General features: G+C 37.7%; 1 protein-coding gene across 1 annotated transcript in view; it reads left to right on the forward strand.

Moving 5' to 3' along the window:
- The window catches only part of bin3 (bridging integrator 3), a 165,574-nt gene that overhangs the window by 129,361 nt on the left and 9,502 nt on the right, over window positions 1-26,711 (forward strand). The window contains exons 7-8 of the mRNA XM_061906066.1: window positions 11,519-11,660; window positions 23,540-23,674. Coding sequence (XP_061762050.1) covers window positions 11,519-11,660; window positions 23,540-23,674 — 277 coding nt within the window. The remainder of the gene's footprint in view (window positions 1-11,518; window positions 11,661-23,539; window positions 23,675-26,711) is intronic.

A 26,711-nucleotide genomic window follows, 5' to 3' on the forward strand; every position in this document is an offset into this window, starting at 1 on the left:
AGCGCAATATGTATGTCTGGGAAAAATCACAAGACTACTTCATCTCTACAGAACTGTTTCATGAGGGGTTCCCTCAATCATCAGAAAATCTCCTGATTGAGGGAACCCCTCATGAAACAGTTCTGTAGAGATGAAGTAGTCTTGTGATTTTTCCCACACATATATATATATATATATATATATATATATATATATATATATATATTAGGGGTGTAACGGTACGTGTATTTGTATTGAACCGATTCGGTACGGGGGTTTCGGTTCAGTTCGGAAATGTACCGAACGACACGGACATATTAAGTAGCGCACATTTTGTAAACAATGCACACCGAGGTATTAGTGGTGCAACGGATCAACGTTGATCCGTGATCCATTCGGATCAATATCTTCGGTTCGGCACACACGTGATCCGCGGTCTGATTTATGAAAAAATAAAAAATAAATAAGAGTTGTTCGCACAGCGTGGTAATGGCGAGCGGAGTAACGGAGGAACTTGAACGCCCCGTGCCATTTAATCGGTGTGTTTATAGGTGCAGACTCCATTGTGCAAACCGAGGGTTTTAAACGCATGCTGAAAGTGTTTCAGCCACATTACGACATCTTGTCGCTCACCAACTTCAACGATAAGATTGTGCCAGATTTTTATGAGCAAGAGAAGAAAAAAGTTGTGGACGAACAATCCCGAGCGTCATCGCTCACGACAGAAGGGTGGAGGTCCAGGGGAACTATCTGACCATAAGGGCAAGGGTGGAGGTCCAGGGGAACTATGTGACCATAAGTGCTATTTCATCACAGCAGAGTGGGAGATGAGAAGACACGCCCCCTCTACGAGAGTCACCTTGTGCAGGTACTGACACAAGCAGTGGAGGAAAGGAGAAATCCCTTTTTATGTGGCACTGTTTTTCATTAGTTTTGTTAAAAAGAAGATATTATGCCTTGTGCACTTGAACTAGATTTTATGTATTTTTATTTAATAATTTAAAAGTGTTACAAAACAAAACGGCAAAACTTCTGTTTATTTGTCTTGTCTTTTTTTTTTTTTTTGCTGATCTGAAAAAAATTATCCAATCCGTGAGTTTTTTGATATGTTGCACCCCTACAAGGCACCATGAATTGATTTACGTGGACCCCGACTTAAAACAGGTTGAAATACTTTTTGGGGTGTTACCATTTAGTGGTCAATTGTACAGAATATGTACTGTACTGTGCAATCTACTAATAAAAGTTTCAACCAATCAAAAAAACAACAACACACGGCATGCTAGCAACGACTGGGCTATGATAGACTGACCATACCTCCTCTTTTCACCGGACATGTCCTCTTTTGCGGGGCTGTCCGGGTGAAGTTTCTTAAATGCCTCAAATGTCCGGCATTTTAAGTTAGGGTTGCGTGTATTTTCAATGTACGTTTAAGTTTAAGAAGGGGTTCAAAACAAGACAATTTGTGCACACAGTAGCAATCGTTAGGGAGGGACAGAGACAGACAGAGCGGGAGAGTTATGATAAACATGCAGGTGTCGCCAGGCTCTGATTTAATTTTTTAATATCTATAGCAGGGGTGTCAAAAGTGTGCCCCGGAGGCCATTTGCGGCACACACCTAATGTTTTAAAGGCCCATGGCACATTCTCAAAATACTATTAAAATAAACGAAAACATAAACAAAAGTGAAATAAAAAGCTTAAAGGCTAAATGTAATTTAGAAAAAGTTGCAACGTTGTCTAATTAACAAAGCTGTTTTTTTCAAATTTGTTAAATAAATAATCAAAAAATGTATATTTTGTTTTTTTCTTACTGTACCGAAAATGAACCGAACCGTGACCTCTGAACCGAGATACGTACCAAACCGAAATTTTTGTTTACCGTTACACCCCCAATATATATATATATATATATATATATATATATATATATATATATATATATACATATATACATATACGTATACATATATATATATACATATATATATATTGTGTATATGTTGAATAAAAAGAGAATACAATGATTTGCAAATGGGGTCACACAGTATTTTTCTGGGGTCCCAGTTTTTGTAAGCATTTTGAAAACAAGTTATAAGTGTATGCATTATGTATTGTGATATTGCAAAATATCACAATATATCATATATATATATATATTATATAACATAACCCAAAAGCACGCAGTGATGTTGTCACATTGTGTAAATGGTAAATAAAAAGAGAATACAATGATTTGCAAAACCTTTTCAACTTATGTTCAATTGAATAGACTGCAAAGACAAACATTTTTATTTTTTGCAAATAATCATGAACTTGGAATTTAATGGCAGCAACACATTGCAAAAAAGTTGTCAGAGGGGAATTTTCACCACTGTGTTACATAGCCTTTCCTTTTAACAACACTCAGTAAAGGTTTGGGAACTGATGAGACACATTTTTGAAGTGGAATTATTTTCCATTCTTGCTTGATCTACAGCTTAAGTTGTTCAACAGTATCCCTTCTGCTATTTTAGCCTTCATATTGCACCACACATTTTCAATGGCAGACAGGTCTGGACTACAGGCAGGCCAGTCTAGTAACCGCATTCTTTTACTATGAAGCCACGCTGTTGTAACTTGTGGCTTGTCATTGTCTTGTTGAAATAAGCAGGGGCGTCCATGATAACGTTGCTTGGATGGCAACTTATGTTGTTTTTTTTAAGTGTTCCTGAGCCCATGTGTTGACATCCTTGACACAGTGATGTCATTTTTTGATGCAGTACCGCCTGAGGGATCCAAGGTCACGGCCTTTCCGCATATGTGCAGTGATTTCTCCAGATTCTATGAACCTTTTGATGATATTACAGAGCGTAGATGGGGAAATCCCTAAATTCCTTGCAATAGCTGGTTGAGAAATGTTGTTCTTAAAATGTGCTCATGGATTTGTTGACAAAGTGGTGACCCTCACCCCATCTTTGTTTGTGAATGACTGAGCATTTCATGGAAGCTTCTTTTATACCCAATCATGGCACCCACCTCTTCCCAATTAGCCTGTTCACCTATGGGATGTTCCAAATAAGTATTTGATGAGCATTCCTCAACTTTCTCAGTCTGTTTTGCTACTTGTGCCAGCTTTGTTGAAACATGGTGCAGGCATCAAATTCTAAATGAGTTTATATTTGCAAAAAATAACAAAGATTACCAGTTGGAACGTTAAATATCTTGTCTTTGCAGACTATTCAACTGAATATAGTTTGAAAAGGATTTGCAAATCATTGTATTGTCTTTTTATTTACCATTTACACATCATGACAACTTCACTGCTTTTGAGTTGTATATATATATATATATATATATATATATATATATATATATATATATATTATGTAGTGAAGGTAAACGTGAACAATGTGATATCTGGAAGACAGTTTATGGGGTTTTTATTCCTAATAGTCGCCCCCATTTGAGCACCAGCGAGTGCTATTCCATTTCTCCAGCCGCTTTTTTTCTTTTTTCCTAAACAGACACGCATGCAAAGCAGAGGTACTTAAGGGAGTGGTTGATGCTCCCACTCATCTTCCGGAGGGCTTGTTAAGGTTGTGCTTCCTCCTGTGGCTCCTCCCATCTTTCTAAAGAGTGATGTTTCCCACGGAGGCATTTCATGCAATGACATCTAGCAGCTCTTAAAAACAAATAAATAGTGTGTGTTGTAGACATTTTAAGGATGTTTGATCAGTGAAAGTGTACAAGTCCCCCCACCCCCCCCTGTGGTCTCGTTCTGGTGGCGGAACAGTGACAGGATGGAATGGTTCTAATTTCCTCTTCCTGGTGGGCGGCAGGCGGACGTGTGGGCCGGCTCACTATATGGCATAGGGCCCAGCTTCCTGGTCCCAGAGCAGTGCAGGGCTTGAGAAAGAAGTGTCACAAGACGGTGCATGCTCTCCAGCATAAGTCCAACATTTATGTGATGAAACTTTTAATGTCACCTCTTCATTAGCAAACACTCTTATTTGTTGAAACATCTTGCCTAAAAGCTGCCATTAAGACTCCATTAGTCCATCTCTAATGAATATTTCCTCATTGTTTACTTGGAATGTGAATACTATTAGTGATCTTGTGTTGAGGAGAATTAGGAGAGCATTAATACTAATGGATGTTCTTGCTTATTTAAGATCTTGGCATCAGGCCGCAATGCTGTACTTAAAATGTGCGGGGAAAAAAGAAAAAAAAAATACCTTCATCTCGCCTCTCCTTTCTCCTCTGTCTTTTCTATCCGGTGGCCCAGATGTGTATTTCATCCACTCTGCAGGATCCCTGAGTGACATCACAGGGCTTGTGTGGAAGGGAGGGGAGTGCGTGGGCATGGAAGCATTTGTGTTATCTGGCCTTTCTAACCTTCGCCTTGTACATGCTTTGGTGAGTGGACTTTGTTTGGGAATGTCGCATGGCACTCGCATTTGAAACCAACCAAGAACTGGACTTTTGCCGAATTTTAGATGCTGTTTTGGCTTTGATAATCCAGAGGAACAGCCTATGGTCAAAATAAATTAGCGTATTTTCTCAACTATAGAGCGCACCAGTATATAAGCCGCACCCACCACATTTTAGGGGAAATATTTGTATTAGTATTGTTATTATTATTTTTTATTTGTTTACAGACATAATTTTGTATGAAATTATTGTTTCTTTTGTTAACATCATAGTCCGTTCTGCTAAAAAGCTAATCTCTAGAAGCGCACAGTTTATGGACAGTTAAAATATACATCATCATATAATATACAAAATATAGTACAATACAATTCCTTTCAAAATCTACCCACCAAATAGCCATATACAATTTCATACTAACAGGTTGACATTTATGAAAAAGGAATCTTTAAATGCACCAAATCAGTCTCAATATTGTACTATTCAAATTTGATTAAAAAGTTGCATCTTGAAGATCTGAGATAATCTCATCACAGAGGTTTTTACACATATTAGCCACAAAGGACTTTAAACTGCAGACATACACGTTGTGAAATGTTTATTTACATATCTTTATTGTCAATACCGTACTAAAACATTTAGATGGTAAAAACATTGTCATGCAGATATATGATTACCATTAACTTGTACAACATTTAATGTGCACAATATCAGAAGCATTTATTCAGGTACAAATATCACAGATTAATTTTCCAAACATCTTTGACGATCAAACCATGATTTTAACGATACACATTTGCTTGAAACCAGTATCTAAACATGGAAGTGTAGCACTTCAAACCATGATTTTAACGATACACATTTGCGTGAAATCGGTATCTAAACATGGAAGTGTAGCGCTTCCTCTTAATGCAAGTGCTCCTACAGCAGGGATACAAATTATTTATTCCTACACAATACAAAATCTGGTAAGACACCAACGCACTGCAGGTATTTTTTTTAAATTTGTCAATAAAACCGTGCTTATGTCCATTAATGTGTAGAGATGTTACCATAATGTAAAAAGAAAAAGGTGTTTAATTAAAGCATACTAATTGTCCTGTCAATCATGGAAATAGAAACTTGACATGTATCCACCTTACACTTATTATGATGGAAAAATATTTTTATCTGCAATTAATCACGTTTAATTTTGAGTTCACGCTGAACAAACTGTGATTAATGGCGATTAAATATTTGAAATTGTTTGACAGCGATTACAGGATAGGAAACCTACCAATAACTGGACTTTTCCTGAATTTTAGATGCTGTTCCAGCGTTTTGGCTTTGATAATCCAGAGGAACTGCCTTGGTCAAAAGAAATTACCGTATATTTCCCAAATACAGAGCGCACCGCTATATCAGCCGCACCCACTAAATTTGGGGGTAAAAAAATATGTTTACACATATTAGCCGCAACGGACTATAAACTGCAGACATAAACATTGTGAAATGTTTATTTACATATCTTTATTGTTTCCAAACGGGGCCGGTAGTGTGGCAGCAAAACAGCTGATCAAAAAAAATAGAAGTAATCGTCATGGACCCACTACCTACGGAATGTTTAGCAGGTTCAATATTATATTAATATAGTGTCAATGTTATCAATACAGTATTAAAAAGTGCAGATATATGATTACCATTAACTTGTACAACATTAAATGTACGGAATATCAGAAGCATTTATTCAGGTACAAATATCACAGATTACATTTCCAAACATCTTTGACTATCAAACCATGATTGTAACGATACACATTTGGTGTTATTATTGTGTGAAACCGGTATCTAAACATGGAAGTGTCGCTCCTCGCTCCTCCTCTGAATGCAAGTGCTCCTATAGCAGGGATACAAATTATGTATTCCTACAAAGTAAAAAATCTGGTAAGACTTTTTTTTTTTAATTGTCATTAAAGCCACGATTACCGGTGGGTCGATTTTCTGTTGACATGTTCCAAAAAGCATAATGTAAAAAAAAAAAGTGTTTAATTAAAGCAAACTAATTGTCCTGTCAGTCATGGTAATATAAACTTTAAATGTATCCATCCAGAGAACACTTATTATTATGAAAAATTATATTTTTGAGTTCACTCCGAACAAACTGTGATTAATGGCGATTAAACATTATAATGGTTTGACAGCCCTAGTTGATATTGTCAACGGGGCTCACCATAAATAAGAGGGTTAGCCTACCTAGTTTACCCTCAACCTCCATTTTACCGCCTTTAGAATGTAGAGTTTGCACTGTAGAAGTAATTTCAACTCCAGGGTGTTGACTTTATTTCCAAAGCAGCAGCGTACGTGTGTTTTCATCTAGCATAAGGCAAGTTGCAGCAGATCAAACTCCCACTCGCATGTTGGTCACACACACACACACACACGCACGCACGCACTCACTCACACTCTCACGTGGCCAACTGCTCCTAAGCCATTTAGAGGAAGTTATTTTGCATGCCATATTTTACTGACTTTCTAACAGGCTTCACTTTGGAAGGTGAGCACATCATCAATTCCATCCTCCTTGTGGCTTTGCTGGGTGATCTTTGCACATGTGAGTTATGTGATGGAGCTGGAGAGGAGGGACCGGCAGCTTCCGAGACCCGGGGTATTTAGACCAGACTTTGGCTTGGCCGGCTAGTGCTACTGCCCCCTTTTGTGGACTGGCAGCGCTTCATAAACACACTTCGTCAGCCAGATGCTATTTTCATGCTGTCTGTTCACCACACCCTGACCTGTCATCTCCATGTACTGTGGAACCTCGCTCTTCAAGGTCCTTCACCAACCCAAACGTTCCCCTTAAAAAAAGCAAAACAATGTAAACATGAATAATTGGTTTTAGCTTCGACAAAAGTCCCTATTTTAGTTAAAAGAAATACTGTACACTTTGAAAACACTGTTGTGTGTGCGTGTATATATATATATATATACATACATACATACACACACACGTGTGTGTGTGTGTGTGTGTTATACAGGCCAAAGTTTGGACACACCTCATTTAATGTGTTTTCTTTATTTTAATGACTATTTACATTGTAGATTGTCACATCAAAACTATGAATGAACACATGTGAAGTTATGTACTTACAGGTGAAATAACTCGAAACTTGTTTCTTCAAATTAACCACCCTTTGCTCTGATTACGGCTTTGCACAGTCTTGGCATTCTCTCCATTAGCTTCAAGAGGTTGTCATCTGAAATGGTTTTCACTTCCCAGGTGTGCTTGAAGCTTATGGAGAGAATGCCAAGAGTGTGCAAAAAGTAATCAGATAAAAGGGTCGCTATTTTGAAGAAATTACAATATAAAATATGTTTTCAGTTATTTCACCTTTTTTTTATTAAAGGCCTACTGAAACCCACTACTACTAACCACGCAGTCTGATAGTTTATATATCAATGATGAAATCTTAACATTGCAACACATGCCAATAGGGCCTTTTTAGTTTACTAAATTGCAATTTAAAATTTCGCGTGAAGTATCCTATTGAAAACGTCGCGGTATGATTACGCGTGCGCGTGACTTCACGGATTGTAGCAGACATTTTCTTCCAGCCTGATCCCAGCTATAAGTCGTCTGCTTTAATCGCATAAATACACAGTATTCCCGACATCTGTGTTGCTGAATCTTTTGCTATTTGTTCAATTAATAATGGAGACGTCAAAGAAGAAAGATGTAGGTGGGAAGCGGTGTATTGCGGCTGCTTATAGCAACACAAACACAGCCGCTGTTTCCTTGTTTACATTCCCGAAGTTGAAGCTTTACTATGGAACAGAGCGGACGAGCGAACATAGTTCTCTACCACATGTCAACCGGCAGGTTCCGGTGAGAAAATTGTGGTAATAAGTCGGCTCTTACCGTAGACATGAGCGGAGCTTGCGTCGTTCCTCGTGCACCTGTCAAAGAGGCAGCTACGGACTCTCTTGCCTCCTCCGACCGGCCGCCCCCAAACATAGGATGCTTCCACGTTGGAGGAGGGGGAAAAAAAGCTGAGCACGGCCCGACCGGCTGCCTTCACGTCGCCTCGTTGAGAAACATGGCTTCCCTCAGAGACACTGGCGGTCACCACACCCTTGGCCACACCCCTCCAACTTTCAGGTACGACTATATAATCTCACTAAAACACTAGTAACACAATAAGTAGATAAGGGATTTTTCAAAATTATCATAGTAAATGTGTCTAACACCTGAATCGTGCCCACTGCCCTGTCTTTTTTCTAGTCCTTCACTCTCACTATCCTCATCCACGAATCTTTCATCCTCGCTCAAATAATAGGAAATCGTCGCTTTCTCGGTCCGAGTCGCTCTTGCTGCTGGTGGCCATGATTGTAAACAATGTGAGGATGTGAGGAGCTCCACAACCCGTGACGTCACGCGCACATTGTCTGTTACTTTCGGTACAGGCAAGGCTTTTTTATTAGCGACCAAAAGTTGCGAACTTTATCGTCGATGTTCTCTACTAAATCCTTTCAGCAAAAATATGGCAATATCGCGAAATGATCAAGTATGACACATAGAATGGACCTGCTATCCCCGTTTGAATAAGAAAATCTCATTTCAGTAGGCCTTTAAGTGCATAACTCCACATCTGTTTATTCATAATTTTGATGTGACAATCTACAAAGTAAAGAGTCATGAAAATAAAGAAAATACATTGAATGAGAAGGTGAGAAGGTGTGTCCATACTTTTGGCCTGTTGTGTGTGTGTGTGTGTGTGTGTGTGTGTGTGTGTGTGTGTGTGTGTGTGTGTGTGTGTGTGTGTGTGTGTGCGTGTGTGTGTGCGCCACACTTAAATCAGAGCAGAGGGATGTGTCCTCCAGGGTGTTACATAATCCCTCGTAGTAGACTTGAGGATCAACATGCCATGAACTGGGTCAAAGTGGTTGTTTATAAATAGTGCGGCAGCGTGGGCCGCCTCGCTCCGTGATGTCACTCCAAAGACCACTCCTTGCACAACTTCCTGTTGGAAACAATCCCTGCTTGTCTGAAAGCAGGTCCACCTCATTCTCTCTGCTAAGATATGTCGATCTCATCTCTAAACCACACCATGGCAGCACTTAAAATGATCATTTATTTGTAGGTTTGAGTCACTTCCTCTCTTATTGTAGCACTCAATGAACAATTATTACAACTGTAACGATTATAGCAATTATCCATGCATTTTTTTCCCATGCAGTATTTCCTGTGAAGGCGTATATTTGTCAGCACTCATTAAGTTAGTAGACAAACACACTAAATGACCTCCATTATCTTTTATTTGTACCAGCACAAAAAGCTGCCCTTGATACTTAATAAGGATGTCAAATTTCATATGTGACAAAATGATCTTGCTTATGACTATTATCAAAGGATTGTGACAAAAAGTATTTATTCGCACACCGCAATATTTGAACTAAGTTTTCTGAAAAAAAAAAAAAAACAATCGACAAAAAATGCTTCCTTGGCAGAATTCATATTTAATATGTTTTATGGCTTAAAAGAACCATAATATTTGTATTTGAAAAAGTCAATCTTATTCTGTTTTCATTTTGGAAGGTTTTCTTGTTTTTACTGTAAGGATAAATGCAAAAGGAGGGTTGTGTGTTCACTTTCTGTGGTTAACAATGCACATGTGACCTTCACCAATTGATCTTGTCTTTCAAGTCAACCGTGAGAGCCGATTCGGAGTTGAGGGCTATTCGTTTGGGAGCCGTTTTTTATCCACACGCCAAGTGAACATGGCCCTGCTGGCAACTGGACTAGAATTGAGTCAGAATCAAAGGAAATATAGCAGCATTTGGACTGACTATTTTTATTACACGTTTTCCAGACTACAGAGCACACCAGTATATAAGCCGCACCAAGTAGATTTTAAATATTTCTCCATATATTAGTTGCACCCGACTATAAGTCACAGATAAATATGTTGTGAAATTAGTTATTTACACAGAAATATTCTGTAAATGCTTATTTATTAATTGTTTCAAACGGTGTCTGTAACACGGCAGTAAAACGGCTGATCAAACAAAACAGAAGTCATGGCCATGGACCCACTAGCTGCGGGAGCTAAACAGACTCAATAACTTCACTGTAACGTTTTAGAGAATTGACGATGCTGAAACAATACAAAAATAATGTCATTGTAAGTTAATAATACTAACACAGACACTTGTAATCGCGTTAGCATATTAGCTAATGCTAACAGCACTAACTTCATGCCATAACAATAGCCTGTGCAAATATGCATGAACGCACTCCTACAGACATCACACATGGGACGCTTCAGTAAGTAAGAATTGTTTTAGTTACATTGTAAAACTTAGAAACCTTGCTTGGAGTGACTAATGAAGAATCCTTTTGAGTAAAAATGCTATGGATGACTTGAAATATATATTTTATATATATATATATATATATATATATATATATATATATATATATATATATATATTAGATATATATTTATATATATTATGTATCATAATATGTATCATAATATGTATTGATAATATATAATATATAAATAATATACATATAATAAAATATTTTAAATGATAAATTATTTTGGTTATGAAAAGCTTCAACATCTGCTTGTCACCTGGACTTTGGATTCCAGGGCAAGTTGTCTGTCAGTAGAACATAAATAGGCAACCTGTGTGATGATGCTATGATGTTTATTTCCGTAAATGTTCACTGTTACAAGCGGCCCTTTGAAGGCAGCCATAATTAGGAGGTGGTCTTCAACAGAAAGAAGTGATAGACAGTGAGGGCCGCAATGTATGTGTTGCTATTTGATCACTGTACAGTATATTGTACTAGTTCTTCTTGTTGTATGCACAAGATGAAGCTCTGACTCTGTTGCTAAGTTACAGATCAGATTTCTCCTATTTTTAGTGGCAAATATTCTTGTTGCAAGAATGTATTTTTGTGTGAAGGATGATAATTGTGAGCAAATGAATAGTTTTTCAACTGGAGTAATTAGATACAAGCAGACCTGTCCTCTGGGCTTTGACAAGTCCCTCTGCCAGGACTGCTGTGTATCATAATGACTGACATTAAATGCTGTGCTCTGACTTATTGCCCATTAAAGTCTCACTTCCTGAATATTCCCAGGTACAGCAGCGTCTTCCCCAGCCTCAACATGGCAGTGAAACGTCGAGAACAGACCCTGCAGGACTACAAGCGCTTGCAGTCCAAAGTGGAGAAGTACGAGGAGAAGGAAAAAACTGGACCTGTGATGGTCAAACTACATCAGGTACGTGCCACTTGATGGTCAAACTACATCAGTTACATGCCACTTGATGTTCAAACTACATCAGGTACGTGCCACTTAATGGTCAAACTACATCAGGTACGTGCCACTTGACGGTCAAACTACATCAGGTACATGCCACTTGTTGTTCAAACTACATCAGGTACGTGCCACTTAATGGTCAAACTACATCAGGTATGTGCCACTTAATGGTCAAATATACATCAGGTATGTGCCACTTAATGGTCAAAAAGGAACAGAGTTGACCTGCGGGTGACTGGATAGGAGGGAAAATAGTGGAGCGTGCGTACATGTGCACTACTGTTGCCCACGCAAACTAGCAGGCTCTCAAGTTGTGCCTCTTTCAAAAAGGCACTGCTGCACATCTACAGTTGAGAATGGGAGACACACATTCTCTCATAGCCTTGCTAACACGTCCTCACATGGAGATCCACCCACGCACGCACACACGCACACGCACACACACACACACACACACACACACACACACACACACACACACACAATCAGGGGAACAAAGACTAGAAGAGGCCCCTGCATCCCATCCCTTTCACTCCCAATGCACTTCAAGAAATGATCCCAACAAAACACTTTTTGTTTTCATACACACTACGGTTGACGGTATACGGGTACTAGTATAGTATCACGGTACTAATCAATCAAAAACGGTACTATACTGTACCGATTCCCCATATGTATTTATTTTTATTAACGGTCATGACGCCGCGTTGTCTTCACGTGGTGACATTGCACAGAAGAGCATGTCCGGCAGCGCACACACACAAAGTACTTACAAGCAGACACAATGTGTAGACAGAAAAGGGAGAACGGACGCATTTTGGTATAAAAAGTAAAGATAATGGTGAAGTTAAAACACTGAAACACCCTCAGGAAGAGGTGCTTTAAAACATGACTAGCTAGCTAGCAGCTAACATCCATCCACAGTGTTTTAGCTACTTCTAAATCACTAATCCTGGCCTTCATAGCGACAAATAAAGTATGTTTCTTACAAGTAACATTGTCACTGGAGGACGAGGAGTAACTAAATACACTACACTACACACCGTAAGAGGATACAATAGCTCACCGGCGTCACGATGTAAACAAACACCATGGATGGATCTACACCTGACATCCACTAATGATACCAAGTACAGGAGCATATCTAGTCGATACTACTATGATTACATCGATATTTTTTAGTGAAGTGAATTATATTCATATAGCGCTTTTCTCTAGTGACTCAAAGCGCTTTACATAGTGAAACCCAATATCTAAGTTACATTTAAACCAGTGTGGGTGGCACTGGGAGCAGGTGGGTAAAGTGTCTTGCCCAAATACACAACGGCAGTGACTTGGATGGCGGAAGCATGAATCGAACCTGCAACCCTCAAGTTGCTGGCACGGCCACTCTACCAACCGAGCTATGCCACGTCACAAAATCTTTTTTGTCTTTTTAAAATTCATATTATGTTTATAAAGTCGGGAAATACGTCCCTGGACACATGAGGACTTTGAATATGACCAATGTATGATCCTGTAACTATTTGATAGCGGATCGATACCTAAATGTGTGGTATCATCCAAACCTAATGTAAAAGTATCAAAGAAGAGAAGAATAAGTGATTATTGCATTTTAACAAAAGTGTTGATGGAACATGTTAAAACACAAAATAAGCAGATATTAAAAGTAAATGAAAAAGCAGATTAATTATCCATTTTTACAATTTGTCCTTGATAATGTAGAAAAAATAATAAGTAGATAAATGACACACTACGTTACTGCATACGTCCACAGACTAATTAGGAGTCTTTGTTTACTTACTAACAAAAGAGAAGTTGTCTAGTATGTTTACCATTTTATTAAAGGACTAAATTACAATAATAAACATATGTTTCATGTACCCTAAGATTTGTTGTTACAATAATTACATTTTTTGTGGTCCCCTTTATTTAGAAAAGTATGGAAATACATGTTGCTACCAAACTATAGGTATGGGACACCCTAATAGCAACTTAGGTGAAGTGGCCATGTAGAAGAAGAAAACAGTAGGCTGCATTACAAAAGCTAGCATGTGTCTCCTCCTCATAGCAGTTGTCACCTCTCACATATTCCTAAGTGGGTGCCTACAGTAGACTACCCACTAATACATTCACACACTCACTGCCAAGTCTGCCCACATCACCTACTCCTCCTCACTCTGCTCGTGATTGCAGCCTTTTTTGCTGCTCTTCTCCGTGGGAATTAGGCAAATATCTTTCTCAACAACCAACAAAAAAGGGAGAATAACCACGCCACATGTAGCCAATATCTGACAATCAACTACCCTCAATTTTGGACTATAAGCCGCTACTTTTTTCTTACACTTTATAAAAGGGTGCTGCTAATTTATGGATTTTTCTTCGATAACAGATATACTAAAACTTATTAAAAAAAAAAAAAAAAAGTATTTCTTCATTCATTTATCACTCCAAGCAATGTTTTTAAGTTGTACAATATATCTAAAACAATTCACACTTACTAAAGCGTCCCATTTGTGATGTCTGTAGGAGTGTTTTCATGCATATTTGTACGTTATCGTAATGTGATCAAGCTAGCGTGGTTGGTAATAGCTAACAGGCTAACACAATTACAAGTGTCGATGTTAGTATTAGTCAGGGTTCAATCCCGAGCTCGGCATCTTTCTGTGTGAAGTTTGCATGTCCTCCCAGTGACTGCGTGGGTTCCCTCTGGGTACTCCGGCTTCCTCCCACGTCCAAAGACATGCACCTGGGGATAGGTTGATTGTCAACACTAAATTGGCTCTAGTGTGTGAATGTGAGTGTGAATGTTGTCCGTCTATCTGTGTTGGCCCTGCGATGAGGTGGCGACTTGTCCAGGGTGTACGCCGCCTTCTGCCCAATTGTAGCTGACACAGGCACCAGCTCCCCCCCCCCCGACCCTGAAGGGGAATAAGCGGTAGGAAATGGATGGATGGACTGTTAGTATTATTAACTTACAATGGCATTATTTTTGTATAGTTTCACTTTCACAAATTCCTCAGTAGATTCACCAAACGTCACCGTGGATAGAGTTATTGAGTCTGTTTAGCTGATTGATATGGCCATGACTTCTGTTTTGTTTGATCAGCCTTTTTACTGCTGTGTTACAGACACCTTTTTGAATCAATTAAGGTATCTTAATAAACATATACAAAATATTTCGGTGTAAATAAATCATTGTGTGGAAAATAGGTGATATTTTTTCTATATCCAGTGTGAACCAGGTATGTCATGTTTGTGTCTTTTATGGCAAGCTACAATTAACACTTGAATTAGCACAGGTGAAACATAACAACAATTCAAATATCATGTATTCATTTCAGCAATTCAACTTCAAATATGGGATACAGATGCATGAGCGTATGTCAAATAAAGACAATAATGCCTAAACGTATATTTGCTTCATGATATTATTACACCTTTCACCTTGTACATCTCATTGATGATAAAAACCAGAGATTCTTAAACTTTTTGACCTTGGGGCTCAGCTTTTTCACAACCGGGGACCCAATCAAATATTAACACTGAATTTTTCATTTAATCTTACTCTTGATTTTAAAAATATTCAATAATTATATGTAAACTTCTTACAGTTTACAGGATAAACATGATTAGAAAAATACATACTACAAAATAAAGGACACATAACAGATGACAAATGAATGTCCATACAACTACACTGTGGTAAAATAATCAACATCTAGCTGTATTTTAAAATACATTTTCAATAAAGTTTAAAGTTCAAATGAAAATACAGTTTCACCACTTTGGTCATTATTTTTGCATTGAAGAAACATATCTATGACTTTGGCTCCAGACTTCTGCTTGATATTGTCATTACTGCCACAAATGGTGTTAAAGTGTATTACACCTTAGTACTTATGTGATGTTGTCATTACTGCCACAAGTGGTGTAAACGTGTATTACACCTGAGTACTTGTGTGATGTTGTCATTACTGCCACACGTGGCGTAAAAGTGTTTTACACCTGAGTATGTGTGTGAATGTGTCATTACTGCCACAAGTGGTGTAAAAGTGTATTGCACCTGAATACTTGTGTGATGTTGTCATTACTGCCACAAGTGGTGTAAAAGTGTATTATATCTGAGTACTTGTGTGATGTTTTCATTACTGTCACAAGTGGTGTAAAAGTGTATTACACCTGAGTACTTGTGTGATTTTGTCATTACTGCCACAAGTGCTGTAAAAGTGTATTGCACCTGAGTACTTGTGTGATGTTGTCATTACTGCCAAAAGTGGTGGAAAGGTGTATTACAACTCAGTACTTGTTTGATATTGTCATTACTGCCACAAGTTTGTGTAAAAGTGTATTACACCTGAGTACATGTTTGATGTTGTCATTACTGCCACATGTGGTATAAAAGTGTATTACACCTCTGTACTTGTGTGATTTTGTCATTACTGCCACAAGTGGTGTAAAAGTATATTACATCCGAGTACTTGTGTGATGTTGTCATTACTGCCACGAGTGGTGTAAAAGTGTATTACACCTGAGTACTTGTGATGTTGCCATTACTGCCACAAGTGGTGTAAAAGTGTATTACAGGTGAGTACCACGGGGACCACAGCTGAGAAAAATGTTTTAGCGCTTGCTCAGGCCCAAAATTGGTAAAAAAAAAAAAAACTACTGGTGTAAAGAAACCTTTGCACTTTATTCACATTTCTTTGAGTTACACCTGTAAGATTACAAATATTGTCTTTGTCCCACAGAGGACTTAGTTTATTACTGAAATATTATATATTTTCTCTTTTTTAATTTTTTGGGTGAATGAGTATCTTTCATTATGATTAGTTCATGTAAAACAAGGCATTTTCTTCCCCAAAAGGAGTGTCAAACTTGTTTTAATTCAGGGCCATATTGTGGTCATTGTGGGTCCCTTAAAAATAAATAGTGAATATATATGAATTAAACCCATAATAGCTTCAACGTATTGTGCATTTATTCTTTTAATGATTTGCTAACAGACTGATGGATGACTTGTTTTGAAATCAGAAGTCATGTTGGTATAAGGTGAAACTCATAAAATTAGAATATGGTGTAAAAGTTATTAAATATCAGCAATTCAACTTCAAATGTGAAACTACATACAAAGCAAGATATGTCAATCTTTTATTTGTTATTAATTTGATGACTATGGTTTACAGTTTTTGAAGATTTCAAGTGAAGGTTTTCATAAAAAGTGAGTCATAATTATCAATATTATATCAAATATATCTTGAGTTGCATGTGTTGATCCTATGTCACATATTAGTTTCTTCTTGTAAATCTTAACACACCTTTGCATAATATTGTAATGTCTTGACTTTCACCTGTATGTTAAGAAATATTGTCTTTGTCTGTTGACAGTTATTTCCTGAAATATGATAGCATTTTCTTCTTAATATTATTATTATTATTATTTGAGAAGGGGTTTCTTTCGTTATAATTAGTTAATTTAAAACAATATTTTTTCCACCAAAAGGGATGTCAAAATTGTCTTCATAAGGGCCATATGGCAATTATTAATATATATGAATACAAACTAGGGCTGTCAAAATTATATTTCTTTATTTGGATTAATCATGATCAATCACAGGTGTTGACTCTCCTGCATGATTAAAATCTGCCTAAGAAAAGACCCCAATATTTGTACACATGCAATTTTATAGTTGTATAGTCCAGTGTTTTTTTGACCTTTTTTGAGGCAGGGCACATTTTTTTCATGAAAAAATCCGAAAGAACACCACCAGCAGAAAACGTTCAAAAATCAAACTCGACCCAGTCGTTATGCCTTATTTTGAGTTTGTTGGTGTTTTCTTTCCTGTGTGTAGTGCTTTAGTTCTTGTCTTGCGCTGTTATTTTGGTGGCCCTTCCTGTTTTCTTGGTATTTTCCTGTAGTAGTTTTATGTCTTTCCTTTGAGCGCTATTCCGCACACCTGCTTTGTGTTAGCAAGCAAGGCTATTTACGCTGTTGCTATCGTTCTTTGTGTGAACACTGTTGATTGTCATGTCACTTGCGGATGTACTTTGTGGGCGCCATAAGTTTTTGCCGTCGTCCAGCATTCTGTTTTTGTTTACTTTGTAGCCAGTTCAGTTTTACTTTCGTTTTGCACAGCCATTGTCTTTTCTTTTCCCTTTCGTTACATAACTTTTTACCTGCAAGCTGCCTCCCGCTGTGGTCTGCATATTGGGATCACAACAAACCATGCTCGTCTCTCCTGACACATTCCGACTTTTACAAACCAATTAACTACCTGCTGCCACCTACTGACATGGAGTATTACGTGGTTACCCTGCCGAGTTTTGCACAGCACAGACAATAAACAACATCACATTATTTGCAGATTAGAATTATTGTTTTTTTGGGACCAATTAGGTGAAGTTGCATAATTTCCCACAACACACCAGACAATATCTGGCACAGTGGTTGAAAAACACTTGTATAGTCATCCAGGAACATTTTTAAACATTTGACTTGAAGTGATTTGTTATTTATTTGCTAATAATTTCATCTAAGTCCTTTCAGCTAGTCTCCTCACTGACTTTTATGCTGACCTATGATAAATCTGACCATACAGTGCTTAAAGTAAAAGATGAATTGCATGATTCATCTAAGTGTGCCATTATTTTTTGTCATTGATCACATGAGTTAACTCTAATACAAATTTCCTTTTCTTTCATGATATTATTACTTACATACATTTACTTGTTCTATATTTTGCTACCAAACTGATGGATAACTTCCTTTGACCTCCGAAGTAATGTTGACATATTTTTGATTACAACAAATGCTTGTAATATTTAGTTTCGTAAGCAGATAATAAAGTTTAGAGGACATATAATTTGTTTACGTCAAATACAGTCAACAAGAAAGATGAAGTGCTCTATTGACACACATTATTTCTTGGTTTATTATTTTTTTAAGATTTCCAAGAAAATGAATATCCCGCCTGTAATTCTATTTAGAATACTCTAGATTTTATGTGTAAAGACTTAATAGAATGCTTGGCAAACAAAACCACAATCATAATTGTCTTCAGTTATGTCAAAGACAAAATGAGTTGAATGGACTTGTTTCTACAGGGACAGAGTACATGAAGTTCAATTAAAAAATAGGTTTTCCTGTTAAAAAAGGGAGCTGCTATTCACTTAAAAAACCCCTGATATAAATTATGCTAGAAGTTATTAGAATCCTTTAGAATACTACAAAAGATGTTTTCCTCAATTGTATTAACCCCTCCTGGAAACACTTATTATGTTTCCATGCGCTCAATTAGACTAATTTCTCAAATAGTTACTTTTTTTGTATTTTCACACTTTTGTGTGAAGTCCAAGTGTCCATGCACTCTCTCTAATGTGACTAATGTGCCTCCCCTACACGAGGGGGCGCTTATTTCCTTTTAGTGCTGTTAAATGAATTCATTTTCTGGTTGACCTGTGACATCACACTAGGCATCTGTGGATCTTGTTTTAACTGATGGCCGCTGTCATAGTGTCACAGGTGACAAATATTCAGTTTCTAATGGCTTTGTGGATGTTAGATAGCAGATAGAAATGATCTTGGATTGTGCTACCAACATGACACTCCTACCAAGAATGTATGGGGAAAGATGCAGGACCCAAGCAAAGACATTCATGAGGTTTGATGGAAAGAGGTTTAAATCCCATGAAAAGACCGTTGGTGCCAGGGTCCGTACTCTGTACGTGTCCATTCACTAAATTAGTCAGATTTCTCAAATAGTTTGGCTCTAAATAAGCATCCTACAACCCATGGAAACACCTTAGTCCGATAGAGGAGACTATTTATTTGCTTCACAAATGAAAATAATTTAACATTCTGAAGTGCATGGATGCTAGAAAAAAAGAAATACATTTCTTTTAAGAAGGTAGCTAAGGAAATGTAAAATGCTGGCTTCAATTAGACACCTGAAATAAATTTAAAAGAAATAATAATAATAATATATTTTATTTGTAAAAGCACTTTACATTGAGCAAACAACCTCAAAGTGCTACAGTGCATTAAAAAAATAAGAATAGATAAAAATAAAAACTAGAACAGCCTAATTGCTAGAACTAGCACACATATATCTAAAAAAGTCTTTTTTTAAAAGAAAGGTTTTTAAATCTTTTTTAAAAGCATCCACAGTCGGTGGTGCCCTCAGGTGGTTAGGGAGAGCGTTCCACAGACTGGGAGCGGCGGAGCAGAAAGCCCGGTGTCCCATTGTTCGGAGCTTTGTCCTCGGAAGTTGGAAGAGGTTAGCATGTCCGGAGCGCAGGTGTCGTGTGGCGGATTTGGGGGTGAGCAGTTCTTTGAGGTAGAGGGGGACATTTCCATGGAGGCTCTGGTGAGTTAGTAGGGAGACTTTATATTCAATCCTGAGTGGAAAAGGAATCCAGTGAAGCGATTTGAGAACTGGTGTGATGTGGTTGTATTGCCGCACTCTCATCAGGATCCTAGCAGCACTATTCTGTAAGTACTGCAGCTTCTGGATGTTCTTGCTGGGGATCCCGGCAAGAAGTGAGTTGCACTAGTCTAGAATGAGATGGAAGAGGGTGAAGCAGGTATATTAAAGGTGAATAATAAAACCTTTTCATCTGTGTACTCCCAACGGATTAGCACTAACTTTGTCAAGATGGTCCAGAACTATAGCGGCGTTCATCTGGAAGGGTATCGGTCTTTTCAAACTCCTTATATCAATCCACAGTCTCATGAATGAACTCTAGAGATGTTTGAAAGTTTTGTTTCCATGATTCTGTGAAAAAACATTTCTTTGCCTTAGACCTGCATCCTCCTGATACTTTCTTTGTAGTAACATTATGTTTGTAGTTTAATCTAAGATCTTTTCTGTCTGCTATTTAACTTCAACATAGCCATTGCAGACCTAATATTTGTCAAATGTGATCAAGTACTACAGAGACTGTTTACTTGTAAGAAGTGCAGGTGCCTCTGTGATGTCATAGGTCAAGCGGAAAAGCAATTTGGTTATCCGTCCTAAAAGGAAATGATCGCCCCCTAGTGTAGGGAAGGCACAAGATGTACGACCAGAGAGAGTGCATGGACACTAGGACTACACATGGCGGTGTGGAAATTCACAAAACCGAACCATTTGAGAAATCAGACTAATTTCGTACATGGAAATTGTAAATGATATCACACCAAGTACATATGGTTATCTACTCAGTACTCCAAAACTCATTGATATCATGACTGGCAGATTCCTTTTCAGGAGTAGATGATGCATAAGGTCAACTTCTAGGCCCAGGGGTCATTTATGGCCTGCAGCTAATTTTTTAAGGGCTGGCGGCACTATTTACAAGTACTATCACAAAATAAGAGTGTGATGTAAGGAGGAAAAGTTACAATGTTGACTCTAATAACACATAGCTGCTGTACAGGCGTTTTTTCTTCTTTAAAACTTATTGCTCCAAAAATAATAATGAACCAAAATGAATGTTCTGAATTATTGACCTATTCAATAGATTAGTATGACTCTTTGTGCCCCGTACTATTCAATTCGATTCTTTGGGGGTTGGTTCAAAACAATACTTTTGTAACATCTGTGCCAGTTTTATCATTATCTGACTTCCTCCATTAAATAAATCAACATCATTCCTATGTTACTTCAAAGAAAACTGGTTTTGTTTAATAAAATATATCCAAATATTTAATAATGTCAAATACAAATAAGACAACGAGAAGTATCCAACACTTCTCTTTTATAAAGTCATTGTGTACAGTGGATATAGATTATCTACATCAACTATATGATTTGTCAGAGTGGCCGGACAAGACAGATTTTAAAAAGTATATACCGTATTTTTTGGATTATAAGTCGCTCCGGAGTATATGCTGCACCGGCCGAAAATGCATAAGAAAGAAGGAAAAAACATATATACGTCGCACTGGAGTGTAAATCGCATTTTTGGGTGAAATTTATTTGATAAAGCCCAACACCAAGAATAGACATTTAAAAGGCAATTTAAAATAAAAGAATAGTGAACAACAGGCTGAATAAGTGTACGTTATATGACGCATAAATAACCAACTGAGAACGTGCCTGGTATGTTAACGTAACATATTATGGTAAGAGTCATTCAAATAACTATAACATATATAGAACATGCTATACGTTTACCAAACAATCTGTCACTCCTAATCAATCAATCAATGTTTATTTATGTAGCCCTAAATCACAAATGTCTCAAAGGACTGTACAAACCATTACGACTACGACATCCTCGGAAGAACCCACAAAAGGGCAAGGAAAACTCACACCCAGTGGGCAGGGAGAATTTACATCCAGTGGGACGCCAGTGACAATGCTGACTATGAGAAACCTTGGAGGGGACCTCAAATGACCGAAAGCAATGGATGTCGAGCGGGTCTAACATGATACTGTGAAAGATCAATCCAAAGTGGCTCCAACACAGCCGCGAGAGTTCAGTTCAAAGCGGATCCAAGACCGCAGCGAGAGTCCCGTCCACAGGAAACCATCCCAAGCGGAGGCGGATCAGCAGCGTAGAGATGTCCCCAACCGATACACAGGTGAGCGGTCCATCCTGGGTCTCGACTCTGGACAGCCAGTACTTCATCCATGGTCATCGGACCGGACCCCCTCCACAAGGGAGGGGGGGACATAGGAGAAAAAAGAAAAGAAGCGGCAGATCAACTGGTCTAAAAAGGAGGTCTATTTAAAGGCTATAGTATACAAATGAGTTTTAAGGTGAGACATAAATGCTTCTACTGAGGTAGCATCTCGAACTGTTACCGGGAGGGCATTCCAGAGTACTGGAGCCCGAACGGAAAACGCTCTATAGCCCGCAGACTTTTTTTGGGCTTTAGGAATCACTAATAAGCCGGAGTCTTTTGAACGCAGATTTCTTGCCGGGACATATGGTACAATACAATCGGCAAGATAGGATGGAGCAAGACCATGTAGTATTTTATACGTAAGTAGTAAAACCTTAAAGTCACATCTTAAGTGCACAGGAAGCCAGTGCAGGTGAGCCAGTACAGGCGTAATATGATCAAACTTTCTTGTTCTTGTCAAAAGTCTAGCAGCCGCATTTTGTACGAACTGTAATCTTTTAATGCTAGACATGGGGATAATCGATAAATCCCATGAAATCTTCTTCCTCGATGTCGCTTCTAAACAACTCTGCCAACTCCAAAGGTATGCGCCGCTTCCTCTTGTCGTTTTTTGCTGCATATTTCACTACTTCCAGCTCGTAATCTGCAGTACATGATTTCCTTTTTGGTGCCATTTTTTTTCAGCCCTTCTCAGTTTTTATAAGTTACCGCCAACGTCGAAATGATCCAATTTAATAGCTACGGAAGTAGCATATAGCAGTTAGCATCCCATGACCCACAATGCACTTCTGCCATGACCTTCCCCCGCCGGATTCTTATTGGTTGACGTGTGTGTGACGATTGCTGACATTTTCTTCGTCTCTTCCGGGAATGAAATAAAGTAAATAATATTATTTAATATTTTGTGGTAATGCGTTAATAATTTCACACATAAGTCGCTCCGGAGTATATATCGCAACCCCGGCCAAACTATGAAAAAAAAATGCCACTTATAATCCGAAAAATACGGTATATACTTTTTTTTTTTAAACAGACGTTTTGTTTTGCCAGCCCTACTAATCAAGTCTGGAATGACTCAAATGTTCCACTGGGTAAAAATATTGTCATATTTAGCGTTTTTGCCATCAAAATCAGCCTTTGGATGAGCATAAAAAGCATCAAAGATGTGATATGGACAGATCAGATGTGAAGTTGGGCGACCTTTGATGTTGCTTTCTCTGCTCTGCAGGCCCGAGAAGAGCTGCGACCAGTCAGGGAGGACTTTGAGGCCAAGAACAAGCAGCTGCTGGACGAGATGCCCAAGTTCTACCACAGCCGCATCGACTACTTCCAGCCCAGCTTTGAAGCCCTAATCCGAGCGCAGGTGAGTAGGTGTTGTCCCGCCCCCTGAGTCCAGCAGTCTGCAGCCTGGAACTCCATTAAGTCTTCTCTCAAGGCAGCTGCTGTCATTTCCTTCCTTGGCACACTCCTGATTGGTAAACTTGATTATGTGGGGCCCAATGACCATCAGCACGTGCTTTGAACTGGCAGGACCTTTTGTCACCAATTGATTCTTCATAATTCAATAGCCTCAATTTGTTTTTGGGATGCGGAACACAAAAATCTATGCTTTAGTGGGAGTGAGGCGGTCAGTGGGGAGGTCATGTAATTCACCCTGGGTTCCTATCAATGGGCTGGAACACACCTCCTACACTCCCAGCAGCACAAAGGATGTCTTTGTCTGCAGCTTCGCTGCCTCCACTGCCGTCCTGCGACTCTTTGAGGACGTGCAGCCACTTGTGCACATTGTTGTGCTTTCTTCTGCAACATGAGCCCTATTCCTTGTGTTGCTTTCCTGCAACTGCAATGCTGTATCTTTATTTATTGGTGCTTTATTACCAGGAATAATAATTATTTCATAGCAGGAGCCGGCCTCTTTTAAAATGAAATGGAACAAAACCCTAAATAATATCTTATAATTGAATTACTGCTTCATACGAATGATATTAATTATTAAATATCTGTACTCCTAAACTAGGAAAATATAAACACGTGTATATTTTTCTTATTTAATGTATGTTTTGAATTATTATATAAAAACAACAACAAAAAACTATTTGTGTAATTTAAATTACTTGTACTTCAATGGTGTTAAATTACAAGGAAATATTGTATTACATGAATGATCTATTAAATATAAACGTGTGTATATTTGTATTGTAGTTTTTCTTATGTACTAAAAACAACTAAAAAAAACTTTTTTTAAATTTTAAGTTACTTTTAATTAAATGGTTTTGAATTAGAAGGAAATATTGTAATAAATTAAAGGTCTATTAACTACTGTTAAATACTTAAATCATTGTTTATTAAATGGTTTTAAATAATAAGAAAATATTGTAACCAATTAATATTCTAATAAATATAAACATGTATACATTTGTACTGTAGGTGCTCTCATATTAGGATTCATATTCTGTTTAATATTACACATATAAATGTATATACAGTATAATATGTGTGTATATATATGTATTTGATTTATATATACAAACCCCGTTTCCATATGAGTTGGGAAATTGTTAGATGTAAATATAAACAGAATACAATGATTTGCAAATCCTTTTCAACCCATATTCAATGGAATGCACTAAAAAGACAAGATATTTCATGTTCAACTCATAAACTTTATTTTGTTTTGTAACACGTGCCAAAGTAATTGGGAAAGGGCATGTTCACCACTGTGTTACATCACCTTTTCACAGTTTCCAAATATAATTAGAAATGTGGACTTGTAAGACCACAGAACACTTTTCCACTTTGCATCAGTCCATTTTAGATGAGCTCGGGCCCAGAGAAGCCGGCGGCGTTTCTGGGTATTATTGATGAACGGGCTTTGCTTTGCAGAGTAGAGTTTAACTTGCACTTCCAGATGTAGCGACCAACTGTAGTAACTAACGGTGGTTTTCTGAAGTGTTCCTGAACCCATGTGCTGATATCCTTTACACACTGATGTCGGTTTTTGATGCAGTACCGCCTGAGGGGTCAAAGTTCCGTAATATCATCGCTTATGTGCAGTGATTTCTCCAGATTCTCTGAACCTTTTGATGATTTTACAGACCGTAGATGGTAAAATCCCTAAATTCCTTGCAATAGCTCGTTGAGAAATGTTGTTCTAAAACTGTTCGACAATTTGCTTACAGAGTGGTGACCCTCGCCCCATCCTTGTTTGTGAATTACTTAGCATTTCATGGAAGCTGTTTTTATACCCGATCATGGCACCCACCTTTTCTCAGTTAGCCTGCACACTTGTGGGATGTTCCAAATAAGTGTTTGATGAGCATTCCTCAACTTTATCAGTATTTAATGCCACCTATCCCAACTTCTTTGTCATGTGTTGCTGGCATCAAATTCTAAAGTTAATGATTATTTACAAAACAAAAAATGTTTATCAGTTTGAACATAAAATATGTTGTCTTTGTAGCATATTCAACTGAATATGGGTTGTAAAATATTTGCAAATCATTGTATTCCGTTTATATTTACATCTAACACAATTTCCCAACTCATATGGAAACGGGGTTTGTACAATGTCAATAAACTTAATTTTCAATAACCTATATTGAATGAAATATTGCAACATACATTTGTACTGCCTAAATTAAAGATGATGTATATTATACAGTATAATACCTATTATATGTAATATATATATATATATATATATATATATATATATATATATATATATATATATATATATATATACACACACACACAATCTATTTGTAATATGTATTGAATAAAATAAATGTGTATATATATTAATATATTTAGCTGATAAAATAATATTTCAGACTTTTTTTAGCTGATTAAGCAGATTTGAGTTTGTATTCATCACAGGTAGTAACTCACTTGCATGATACAAATTCATGTAGAAAAAGTCACCAATATTTGGACACAAATGCAATTGTATGCTATACAGGACATTAAAACCAAACAAAAAAGTATTTTCCCAAAAGGTGCTTATGTAAACATGATGAATGGATAAATTGTATGTTGTGTTTGTATAATTTAAAAAGTTCAAAGGTGCCAAATGGAAAAACAGGTTGCACAAGTGTAAAAAGAAGTGAAGCACACAAATATTCCCTTGTTGAGTGTCTTTCTTTGGGAAAAGATGTCACACGTCATACATGTTTGTCACGCAGCACTTGTTGGAATTCACATTTTCCTCACTAAACCGCATCTCAGCACTGTCTGTGGACGCTGCGTCCATGCAAGCTGTACACTGACTACTCCAAAGTATATCTAGCTGTCATTTTGAGAAGGTGGTGCTTACAGTATTTGGGTGAATTGTGTTTTCCTACCAAGACAAGAGGCGTGTCTCCCACATGGAAGCACACGTGTGGTCATGTTTCAAGAGG

This window comes from Nerophis ophidion, linkage group LG07 (assembly GCF_033978795.1).
Source record: "Nerophis ophidion isolate RoL-2023_Sa linkage group LG07, RoL_Noph_v1.0, whole genome shotgun sequence".
Taxonomy (NCBI): domain Eukaryota; kingdom Metazoa; phylum Chordata; class Actinopteri; order Syngnathiformes; family Syngnathidae; genus Nerophis; species Nerophis ophidion.